The following is a 12,452-nucleotide window of genomic DNA, read 5'->3' as shown; positions in this document are numbered from 1 at the left end:
AATCTGACAAGAACATTAAGCTTGGTCTCACTTCCTTCAATCTCCTACACTGGATGGAGGTCCTACAGACAGCACCAGACTGGCGTGCTGTTTATAAGAGGGGGTCATGTGTTTAGTTAATTCAAATTAGGGTGTGGTTGAGAACAGGGACATCTGCAGACAGCCCCAGACTCCAATCCAGGCTCTGCCTCTCACTGGTCAGGGTCTTGGGGAAAGTTGCTGGACATCTCTGGGGTGTTCTGTGTGTGCCAACTATGGACAACAGCAGTAGGTTCCTCAGAAGGTGGCTGTGAGGACCTGGGTGAAATGTGTTCATAAATGCCTGCTGTTTCCTTCCCCTGAACCATCATCTCTGGGCATCACCCTGGTGCGACTTGCCGAGTCGGGTTTGGTACAGAGCTGCTGTGTCAGCAACACCGTGAGTGAGTCTCTGCCTCTCCTTCAAGGAGCGTGTGTGCAGTCACTGTCCCTGGAGATTCCTGACAATGGAAATGAGTTAAAAACAGCATAAATGTGCTTAGTTGTCTGACTTTATTACCAAAACAGTAGCTACTGAAATTGATTCCTACTTGTAGCCAGTGCTTTTCCACCCTTTTCTCAAACAGGGAATGGAGTTTTGTTCCAGTTTCCATTTCTTTGAGTCTCTGGGAATATCAAAAGTTTGTTCTACTGGTACGTGTGTTTTTGTGAAGTTTTGATCTTTAATCACAGGTTGAAGTTTTTAAAACTGCTGGTTTGCTGGGCCTTGGCTTCATCTGTTAGGGCTACAGAATTGTAAATGTTTTTTAAATTAAATGTCTTGCTCCATTTGATATTTGTTCTGAAACCAAGTTGCAGCTTCTCTACTGAGGACGCAGAGGGGTGACGACGTCTTCGTCTGTGAAACGGTCAGTGTGCCCGTGGGGGAGGGCAGGGCTCCTTGGCGCATAGTGTGCTGCTCAACACTGTCAGTGGCTCCTCCCTTGGCTCTCCTGCTCCAGAGTGTGGTGGTGTTACCCAGTGTCCTTCTGTCCCTATTTGCAGTGTTCTTAGCATTTCACTTTCTGTATGTGTGTGTATGTATATTCTTGTGGGCATATGCCCACACGTGTCTGTGTGAGCAGACATGTAGGTTTCCAGGCAAAAATGTGTGGTGGGCTGACCACATTGTCCTGCTCAGCAGCTTCTTCAGGGAAGGCCATTACTCTTTCTACAACATAATGTGGATTAGATCCCTCAGAGGGTGGGAATGCTGCTGCAATGCAGTGAAGACACTTCTCTGTCAAACCACCACACCCGGAGAGTTCAGTGTCCCCAGTCAGCCCATCTCCACCACGTTACAGGACCCTGTTCTTTGCCAGCCAGCACCTTCACTTTAAATGACACCCTTGGAGGAGGGGCACCTGCATCGTACCTCAGCCACACATGAGGACTGGTCTTTGTTTCTGGCAGCTTCAGCACGGGCCACACAGAATGTGGTGTGTGTGTGGGACTATAAAGCCATTTCTTGGCTTATATATTTGGAAGCTGTGGCTGCCTGCATGCTGGAGAGGCTGAGGACCTGGGAGAGAAGAGACAGTGAGCAAGCTGGAAGCCTCAGAACAAGAGGAGCAGGGACACAGTCTGAGTGTGGAGCTGAAGACCCTGGGCGGCCACTGGTCTGCGGCTGTGCTGAAAGGGGGCAGGAGCTGGGTCTCAGCTCTGCAGGCAACGCAGAGGTGTGGTTTTGGTCAGTCTTATCATTTACTTTTACATTCTAAAAAACAAGTGTAATTCTGGCAATAAAGGGGCGACTCGGAAATCATCTGATGACACCGAACATTCTATCTCCTCTCCTCTATACTGGCTGTATTTAACAATGAAAAGTAATTATTTAAACCCAACACTCAAAGAAAAGGAAATTTAGAAAACTGGGCCAAGGAGGTGACTCAGTGGGTGTCTGTACTTGCCACCAGGCATGAAGACCTGAACTTGACTCAGGGACGAATGTGCTGAAAGAAGAGGCCTGACTCCACAATCTGCCCTCTGACTTCCATGTGCGCAGTTACAGGCACATGCACCACCCCTGCCAAAACCAAACAAACGAACAAAAAAGTTAAAAAACGACAAAAGTGTATCCTCAAAGAGCAAGAGGCTTAGGAAAAAAACTATAAAAGTGTAATACACCGAAGACAGTACATTTCTGCTGTGATTACACCCAAACAGATGTATGTGTAGACTGTAGGAGCAATCAAAGTCGTAACATCAGTGCGTCCAGGTGCTTGGGAGATTAAATGCATTCCCTATTCAAATGCCAACGGCACTTTTTTCTTTTTAGAGGAAGAAAATCTATCCTGAAATACAGAATCTCAAAGAGTTCCATTCACCCACCTGAAATAATCTTGAAAAAGAACAAAGATGGACTCACTTTCTGATTTCAAACTTTATTATAATGCTCCAGTAATTGAAACAGTGGCATTGGCATGAAGACAGAAGCTAAGAGAGAGACTGGGCCTCAGAAACAGCCCTGCCACGCATAGTGGCATGCTTTCCCACCAAAGGGTGGTGTGGAAGGCACAGAAAGGCAGACTCTTACATCACACACAAAGATGAACTCAAAATGGATCAAAGAGCAAACAACGCTAAGAGATAAAACTAAACTTACCCAGAGCAAGCTATAGTTAGCTAACTTGGGTGGGACAATGCTTTTGTGGAGAAGACTACCAAAACCAACCAGAGCCATCAACAAACTAATAGGCAAAGAACTCAAAAAGGTTTCTTCACACAATTATTAGAGGCAACCAATAAGCATAGAGGGCACGTAACATCACTAATCAGGGAAATACAAAGCAGACCCACTGGTAGATCTTCACACCCATTAGATTGGCCACTAAAAAAGAGTAAGAAGTAAGCTGCCAAGCACATGGGACAGTCAGTCTTTGTGCACTGCTAACGGGAACATACAAGAGTGGTGTGGCTGCTACAGAAACTACGGCACTGCCTTAAAATACAGATAGAATTAACGTACAGCACGATCTGCTGGGTGTAGGCTAAAACTAAAAGCAAGGTCCAGTGATAATTGTATATACATGTTCACAGCATAGTCAGGAGCTCCAAGGTGGAAACAACAGAGGTTTCCACTGCTGGGTGAGTAGGTACAAGATAGGCGTGAGCGCGAGCGCGCGCACACACACGCACACACACACACACACACACACACACACACACACACACTCACACTCACTATTTGGCCTTACAAAGGAAGGAAGGAAATTCTGATATATGATACACCATGCCTGAACCTTGAGGGCATTTTGGTACCTGAAACAAGCCAATTTCCATTCCATTCCTCAAACACACACATTAAGACTCTGTCTATACTAGACATTTAGGGTACTCAAATTCAGAAACAGGACATAGAATGATGACGACCATGAAGAGAGTATGCCAAGGACAGGGTGGGGAGGGATGGTGACCTGACAGTGGCTGGGCGTTGGATGATGTGCACACTTTACATGTTGTGGTGGCATGCTGAGGACTGCCTGCACTGCAGTGTCAGGGTACAACACCACAGAGCTATAGACTTTACGATGCTGTTTTATTATTCTACTTAATACATTTTAAATACGGCTAGGAATAAAGGTGTATAAAATTATTTTGAAAGCAAACATAGGCCTACAGTGAGAGGTAAAGTTTAAAAACGCTTCAGTGAAGAAGTAGGAGTAAGTTTCTGTAAGTTTGGGTTAGGGATGGTTTCTAGGGGGGGCACACTGAAGGAAAAAAAAAACCAACAAAAAACCCCAGTTATTTTCCAATCAAAGCTGCTCTTCAAGCCAAGCATGGTCGCGTGTGCCTTTTGGAAAGTGAAGTAGTCAAAATGCTTGTTCTACGTTCAAGGCTTCATTGGGCATTCCAGGCTAGCCTAGGCTAAGACCCAGTCTCAAAAACACAAAGACAAAATATAAAATAAAAATTGTGCTTCAAAGAGTGTCAGGAGACTGAAAAGGGAAAACCAGAAGTTGAAGAGGAAAAAATGACAATTATCTTTAACTTGTATCAACAATAAATTTTAAAATCTTACAGGAAAATAAAGATAACCAATTGAAAACCATACTGGAGACTGAAATAAACCTCTCTGTAAAGGCAACATACAGAGGCTAATGAAGACATGCACACACGCTCAGATTCTTAGGCAATAGAGAAGTGCACATCAAGACCCCATTCGATGCCTCTCCATACCAAGCAGACGGCTGTCAGCAGAGCGAGCACTGCTCATGTGGATGCTGAGCCAGATCCCAGGGGAAGATGAAATGCTGGTCACACCACTGTAGAGAAGGATAGACCGAGGCTGTCATGTGACCCTGTAATTCCACACTAAGGCATTTACTAAATGAAACATTGAAGTTTTTCACAAATGTTCTTAGCATTAGCCAAAAGCCCCAAAGTCACACCAGCTCAGAGCTCATCGGCTGACGGATGGAGAAGGAAGCAGTGTACGTCTACTGTGGAATGCTGCCTAGCAACACTGAATTACAGGGACGCGACACATGAGTAAAATTTAAAATTGTTAAAGCTCAGAAAAGACCACACTAGATAATTCCACCTAACAGCTCTGAAATAGGGGAGCGAGGGCCTCTTGTGGGCTGCTGCATGCTCTCTGAATCCGCAGGATTGTGTCATCCAAGGTTCAATTTTTGAGATGTGAATTTCTCCAAATAGAGGTATTTTATACAAACACATTTCACAGTTTATCAGAATTACTTTCAATTAAAATTGAAGTGCTGGTGGGAGGTGTGGCTCGGTGGTAGAGCTTCCTAGCATGCAGAAAGCATGATCCTCCACACTGTAGACATACACTAAGTTGGGCACATAGGTGGAAGGACTTGGAGGCAGCACATAAGGCACACCTAAGTGACATCATCCTCAAAGCTTCAGAACTTAAAACAGCAAGAAAACCACCCAATTTCTAACTGCTTTAGCCCCAATGAACTACAGAACAACAAAGAAGCCACTGTCTAATGCCAAAAATCAAACTGGAAATTTAGTTTCTGATGGCTCTCTAGTGTGTTAAGTGATCAAAATAAAATTATCATGATTCTAAGCTTGATCAGACACTTCATGTCACTGGCATTTGCTCCCTGGAGGGAACATCCATCTGTTGTTTCCATTTGCTGAAAATCCCAGTGTTTAGGGATGAGGCCCGTAACTCATCCACTGTGACTGTGAGAAGAGTAGCCACAGCCACACAGGTTGGAGCAAGACCGTATGACCCAGAAAAGACCAGAGTCCTTCCTAGGGTGTGATTTGTGGGGCCACGGATCTTGAGGATGTGGACTATGGGTGGTACCCCTTTATGAGGAGAGGGCTGGCTGAAAATTGAAACCAAGAAATGGAAACAGGAGCTGTAAGAGCCCTGATAACAGCTTCTGTGTTACTGTGTGGTCACATTGTGGCCTCTGGATCCCATACTGTGTCATCCCATTAAAGAGTCATCCTTGAACACAGTCTTTCCATTAGGCAATTCCCCAGACACATTAAGTCTTTAACCCATAGCTGCTCAATCACACGTGTCTTCTATAAGTGACTTCACACAACAGAATCATTCAGAAACAGCATTTATCTGTTCTCTCTAGTGTCCTAGGAGGGAAAACCTGGCCAGAAGTCAGATGCAGCAGGTACTGTGCTTCCTGTGAGGTTCTTTTCTGTTAAGGACCAGAGGCAATCCTGGGTCGTTTTCATCTTGCTTTCAGTAGAATGTTATCAATATCCTTTTCTTCCTCTGAATCTTGACCTGGTATCCAACTGAAAATAAGCACACATACATTTGATCATCTGGAATAATCAAACCCAGCTCTGGTAAGTTACTTTAGGAAAGGAGCCAACTACTACAGAATGGAGAACTCGGCTGAGCACATGGCTAGTGCCTACAGCCAGCACTCGGGGCCAAGGCAGGAAGCACTAACAAAATAACAAAAGTGCAAAGCCACCAAAGAAAAATAATGAAAGGGCATTGCAAACAAAAGAAACCACAGTTCCACCCAAGGCCAACAATGACTTGCTCTGGTGAAGTCAAAATTAGACTTCCTTTTTGTTTCAAGTATACTCAATGTATGTACTAGCAAGCCTACTTCTGTAAATTCAAATGTACTTGAAATTTTTAAAGAGCAACTGGAAATATTAATGAAACAATTATGAGATTAAGAATCCTTGAGTTCCCTCCTCCTAGGCAGATCCCAAGTTCTTTGGTTTAAGCCTCACACGGGAACCACTTCCCTAAGGGCACAGGTGGAGAAAAGGGTCTGAAGTCAACGTCAATAGAGCTGTTCAGAAATTCCACAGGAAGGAATTATTTTGGAGACAGGCCCTATGAGTGAGTCCGACAGTAGAACAGCCAGCCACATACTTGAGCACAGCATGAAGCACCTGCAAGCCTTTGGAAAAAATATATAAATTATATATTTGTCTGTACTATACATTGAACTCAGGGCCTTATATATGCTAGGCCAGCGCTCAACTATTGAGCCACATTCCAGCTCTCTTTCTATATACTTTTTTTTGAGACGGGGTCTCAGTAAGCTGTCCAGGCTGGCCTTGAACTTGCTCTATTGCCCAAGAAATCCTTAAACCTGTTGTTCTCCTGCCTCAGTCTCTTCAAATAGCCGTTATCGTGGCTCTGCACCCCTGGGCCTGGCTGGCAGCTCTGTGTTCAGAACCAAGCTCTTCAAACACAGGCAGCACATTAGGCTGGTGTGTGGGTTCAACCAACCTTCTCACAGTCGCTGGGACTTCTGCTCTGAAACAGAAGCATCAACCACATGACTCCTAGGCATGCTTCTGCTCCTCTCATGCCCAAACATCTAATACTCCAATAGCTAAGTGTGACGTGATGCATTTTGGGTTGGAAGACTCACGGTCAGTCTTGGAGGAACAGTGTGAGAACCACTGCCTGCGCCAAGTCAAAGCATAAGGGAAGGTCTGCCTCTTACTGGGATCTGGTTTTTTTTGTGTTTTGAGACAGCGTTTCTCTGTGTAGCCTTGGCTGTCCTGGACTCACTTTGTAGACCAGCCGGCCTCAAAACTCAGAGATCCGCTTGCCTCTGCCTCCCTAAGTGCTGTGACTACAAGCGTGCACCACTGTGCACTAACAATTTAAATTCAGAATTATTACAATTACTTGGAAAGAGATCACGCCTGCCAGAAAATCAGGTAAGCTGCCTACAGACCTCCTCAGCAATCTACTCCCCCAGACCCAACCTCACAGTGTCCTCCCTAGCTCTGCCACAGAACACCAGATGCAGCGTCCCTGTTCCCACCTCCTGTGGCAGCCACAGACCATCCCCTCCCCCCTTGCACCTGTCACTGTACCCCAGCCTCCAACACCAACAGACACTTCCTGTGAACAGATCATTTGAGCAGACCAGTAATGGGCCACACGCAGCCACCATACTTTCTGAAAAGCCAGAAAAGAAACAGAAACCAAGGAGCATCACACCCACCCAACAAGGACAAACCTTGACCTGCAGTCATCTCAAACCCAGAGACCTAGATGCCAGCATAAAATCACAGTAACAACCAGGGCAATATGTCTCCACTAGAGCCCAGCTATCTACCACAGCAGGCCCTGGATACTCCCAGATAGCTGAAACACAAGAAAAAGACCTTAACACTAACTATATGAAGGTGCTAGAGGTCCTTAACGAGGAAATTAATAAATCCCTCAAAGAAATTCAGGAAAACACAAACAACTGGAGGATATGAATAAATGCCTTAAAGAAAACCAGGGGGGCGGGGAACAGTTTAAGGAAACAAAACTCGTCAAGACCTGAGAATGGAAACAGAAGTAATAAAGAAAATACAAACTGGGAATTACGGAAATGAAAAATTTAGGAATTTGAACAGGAATTACCAAAGCAATCTTCTCCAACAGAACACAAGAGATGGAAGAGAGGATCTCAGGTATTGAAGATACGATAGAGCAACTGATACGTTGAGTAGACTGGGGGCAGGTGGAGTGGGGTGAGAGTCCAGGGAGAGAGACAGCTGGAACTGGGGGGGCATCGGGGAGATGGTGTGGAAACCTAGTGTAGTAGAAACTTCCTGGAATCTATGAAGTGGTCGCAGTGAGGACTCCTAGTAGTGGGAGATGGAGAGTCTCAACTGCCCATCTCTTATAGACAGCAAGGCTTCCAGTGGTGGGTCTGGGGTTGCATTCAATTCAGTTGTTGGCCAAGAGGGCCCCACAAAAAGCCCCAAACAACCCAGGCTGACACTAAGACCAAGGGTTGCTCTCCACAAACTGATAGCAGGGCCCCATTGCTGAGGACAACACCCACACGACTCACTGAACATGGAGAATCTGAGCTGGTGCCCACGCAGAGCCCTCACCCCTATGCTCTAACCTCTTTGGTGCAGGAATGTAATTTGCAGGCTACCAAAGAGAAACATGGACACCAACCCAGCCACAAAACCTTCGACAATCTGTCCTGCCTGAAATATATGCTAACGTGGGCTGGACGTAGTGGTGCACGCCTTTAATCCCAGCACTCGGGAGGCAGAGGCAGGTGGATCGCTGTGAGTCCAGGCCAGCCTGGTCTACAAAGTGAGTCCAGGATAGCTAAGGCTACACAGAGAAACCTTGTCTCGGAAACAAACAGAAAAAACAAAACAAAACAAAACAACCCCAAAACAAACCAATGCTAGTGCAATGGTGGCACAGAATGTGTGGGAGTAGCCAAGTCTGATTTGACTTAAGATCCATTCCACAAAAAAGAACCCACACCTGACGCTGCTTGGGCAACCAAAGCAGCCCAAAGACCTAGGGTAAAATCAAACATGACTAGAAAAACAAAACAAAAACCACACACCACCAACAAAAATCAATAAAATGGCTCCTAATGACATTCTGCTCTACTCGCAGATCAGTGCCTTACCCAGGCATCATCAGAGAGACTTCCTCTGTCCGTAGATGGCAGGAGATGCAGAGACCCACAGGCAGGCATGAGCGGACAGTCTAAATTGGAGGTCTCCATCAAATCCTACCTAAGAGCTCAGGGAATCCCCCAGAAGAGGAGCAAAGGATGAAAGCCAGAGAGGCTGGAGGACACCAGAATAGCAAGGCCCTATGAGCTCACAGAGACTGACGCAGCAGAGCACAGGGACTACGTCAGCCTCTCTGCATTTTTTATAGCTATTAGGTTAGTATCTTTATGGAACTTCTGACTGTAAGAATGAGCGGCTCTTTTGTCTGCTCTTCGGACTCTTTTCCTCCTGTTGGGATGCCATGTCGAACGTCAATATGAAAGTTTTTGCTGCGCCATATTTTATTTTATTTATGTTTGGTTACTATCTCTTAGAAACCTGTTCTTTTCTAATCAGAAATAGAAAGGAAGCGGATCTGGAGAAGAGAGGAAAGGAGGTGAAGGAGGAGTGGAGGGAGGAGTGGAGGGAGGAGTGGAGGGAGGAGTGGAGGGAGGAGTGGAGGGAGGAGTGGAGGGAGGAGTGGAGGGAGGAGTGGAGGGAGGGAAAACTGTGATTAGGATATATTGTATGAGAGAAGAACACCTTCAATAAAAAATTACTCAGAAGACAGATACACTATGAAAAAACATGTTTTTTACAAAAAAAGATTAATGCAGGTCCATAGGATATGCTGATGACGTAAAGGCCGGAGGATCACAAGTTCCCAGCCAGTCTGGGTTACACATTGCCAGGTGTGGCAGCATACACTTTTAATCCCAGGACTTGGAAGACAGAAGGAGGTGGATTTCTGTGAGTTTGAGGCTAGCCTGATCAACAAGAGTGAGCTCTAGGCTAGCCAGAGCTACATTGTAAGACCTTATCTCAAAAGGAGGGGGAAAAAGGAGAAGAAGAAAGGAAGGAGTGAAAGAAAGTAAAATGAACAACTGAGCTCTATGAGAAATTTCAGGGAGTTTACTGTCACTTGATACAACAATAAGCAAAATTCATTAACTCCTGCACTAATCTTTATGCCGTCTCAGTGTTTAAACAGTGTTCAGTTTCTTCACGAACCTAAAAGCTTGCATTTCACATAGCTCACAAAACTCCAGAGGGAGGCCTGCCGAGGGACAGTAGAGAGCTGCCACTCACAAACGGCAGCATGGCCACACTGCGTCTCCTTTCCACTCCTTGGGGTTTGGTCTTCTGCAACCTCTATTCCTTTATGAGCAGAAGGGACAGGCTCTCAGTGTAGTCCCAGAGCCAGCAGACACAGGCCTTCTTTCAAGGGAAGCTCACACTTCTGACTTCACCCTGTTTTCCACCCCACAGACCTGTGTCAATCTTCCAAGTTAAGGAATGTTAACATAGAATCTCAGGGACCAGTGATGTCATTTGGGGCCCTCTGCCACCATCCATTACCCCAGAACACAAACACTAACACTTCCTCCTGGTCATGTATGACAAAGTGCAAACACCATGCTTAGCCTTCCAGGCTTGTGTGTAAGTGCCAGGTGACCTGAATTCATGTTCCTCACTGTCAACTCCTCCCTTTATATTTGTTGAGACTTCATCTTCAGGCTTTCAGAAAACCCTGAGGGTCAGCCACTCTGTAGGATACCAAGGTTAGGGGCTTTCGTAATAGTACACATTGGAGTCCCAACACTATTATCCAAACCATTCCACTACAACCAATTTGGGATTACTAAATCCTTCACATTTAATTCTACAGTTAACATAAGCTTCTCAAAAATGGTTAATCACTTACCACTGATCTTTTACACTCAAAAAATGAGTTCTGCAAAGCTCTGCAGTAGCCTTCTTTCAAACACTGCCGTGGGGATTTTCCTTCCTGTGACATACAGAGCAATATGAATATCTGGGAAACTGTCCCACAAAGTACAAAACAACTGTTCTACTGAAAGTGGTTCTTAAAAAGAAAAAAAAATTCTTAATTCCTTTTTAATAACCTTGGTGGTTAAAGGGAAAAAATGTAAAGATTATCAAGTAACTGAGTACTCTGAGCCTCGGTTTTTAAATTTCATTTCATGAATGAGTTGCCTGCATGTACAAACATGCAACACGTGCAGAGCTGGTGCCCACGGAGGTCAGAAGATTGTGCCAGATCACCTGACCTGGAGTTACAGATGCTTCTACACCACAATATGGCTGCTGGGACCAAAGCAAGGATCTTGGTGAGAGCAACAAGTACTCTTTACCTTTGAGCCATCTATCTTTCCAGCCCTCAAGGCCTGAGATTTTTTTGATCACATCATTAGATAGTTGTATAAACCTTCCTATGGATGAGAATTGGATGCCTTAAAATGAGACCCTTTTAGTGTTGGTACTAAACACTGTATATAAATGCTTATGAGAAATGGCTAAGGGAAAAAGGCTCTGGCTGTGAAGACGTGACTAAGGCTCCAGTTCAGCTGGGCACGGTGGCAAGAGCTGATAATCCCAGAACTCAGGGCGCAGCTAAGCAGGCCTGGCTAGGCTGGCCAATCAGGTTTAATGACACACCTTTGAGAGATGAGTAAGTGGGCAAGAGGGCTTGCTCTTCTAGGGTCAAGATCAGTCAGAGTACTGTTGGAGACCCTGCTGAGTTCCCTCTAGCAGTTTCAACTTGTCTGGCTTCCCAAGAGTCATAAAATCTCAGGAATCTATCTCAGAGATGGTTCTGAACCTTCTCCCAACGCACCCCCCCTCTCTTCACTAGCGCCCCCCCCACTGGAACGTTTTTACACTCTTGTCATCTGAGTTCATACTTAATACCCTGAGATTCTCTGAGCCCCTATAATACATCGAAATACCCTGAGATTCTCTGAGCCCCTATAATACATCGACTGTCTCCCGTGGCAGTACAGAGAATACAGGCTTATGTTGCATTCCTCCCAGAATGCAACGCTGTAGGTTTAAGATGGATTCAAGATGAGTAAGGAGAAACTATGGCACGCCATAAGATTCCTCCATATTCTATACGCCAAGGAACCCAAAATATCCATCACGGATCAAGTAACCATACGGAGAGCAGGAAGAGACCTCCCCAGCTTCCCTTAGTGTGGGAGTCTCTGGTGGCAAGAGCCCCAAACCGAACAAAGTGCCAGCGCTCGGGAATCGCGTCTTGAACAGAGATGGCTTAATATTTACAAAAACCTGAGGTAGGCGGTGCGTTAATTATCTCCCACTTCACACCAGAGAGAACTGGGAACGAAAGCTCAAGAGATCTGTCCAAAGTTAGAACCTAAGGCTGCGATCTCCACCCTCGAGGTGACCTCCCTTAAAAGGCCGACGTGCAGGCGGCCTTCACTGAGCTCTGCCACAGGGACGCGCTACCTGGAGCACACAGGCCGACTGCAGTAGACACGCACCCAGGTCCTCCTTCACGCCCGCGCACGCGCCGCCCTCCGGCTTGTCTTCGTAATACCGGGGCATGGCTGCTCCGGCCGCCCTCGCCACACCAGATCACCGTCTGCAGTCACGGGGGAGGTCGCCCGGACGGGCGTGAGCCCCGCCCACGGAAATCCTCAACAACTTCC

At 45.9% G+C, this 12,452-nt stretch overlaps 1 protein-coding gene across 1 annotated transcript; it reads right to left on the bottom strand.

Annotated features, from left to right (window-relative positions):
- Positions 1-5,562: 5,562 nt before the first annotated feature.
- LOC127195397 (cytochrome c oxidase assembly factor 5) lies at positions 5,563-12,436 on the bottom strand. Its single transcript, XM_051152774.1, has 3 exons — positions 12,250-12,436; positions 10,682-10,765; positions 5,563-5,760 (listed from the first exon to the last, which is right to left on the bottom strand). Exons 1-3 carry the CDS (start codon positions 12,346-12,348, stop codon positions 5,719-5,721), a joined length of 225 nt encoding a protein of 74 aa, XP_051008731.1. The 5' UTR covers positions 12,349-12,436; the 3' UTR covers positions 5,563-5,718.
- Between the last annotated feature and the right edge of the window lie 16 nt (positions 12,437-12,452).

This window comes from Acomys russatus, chromosome 11 (genome assembly GCF_903995435.1).
Source record: "Acomys russatus chromosome 11, mAcoRus1.1, whole genome shotgun sequence".
NCBI classification, from domain to species: Eukaryota; Metazoa; Chordata; class Mammalia; order Rodentia; family Muridae; genus Acomys; species Acomys russatus.
This window is presented reverse-complemented; position numbering and strand designations above follow the sequence as displayed.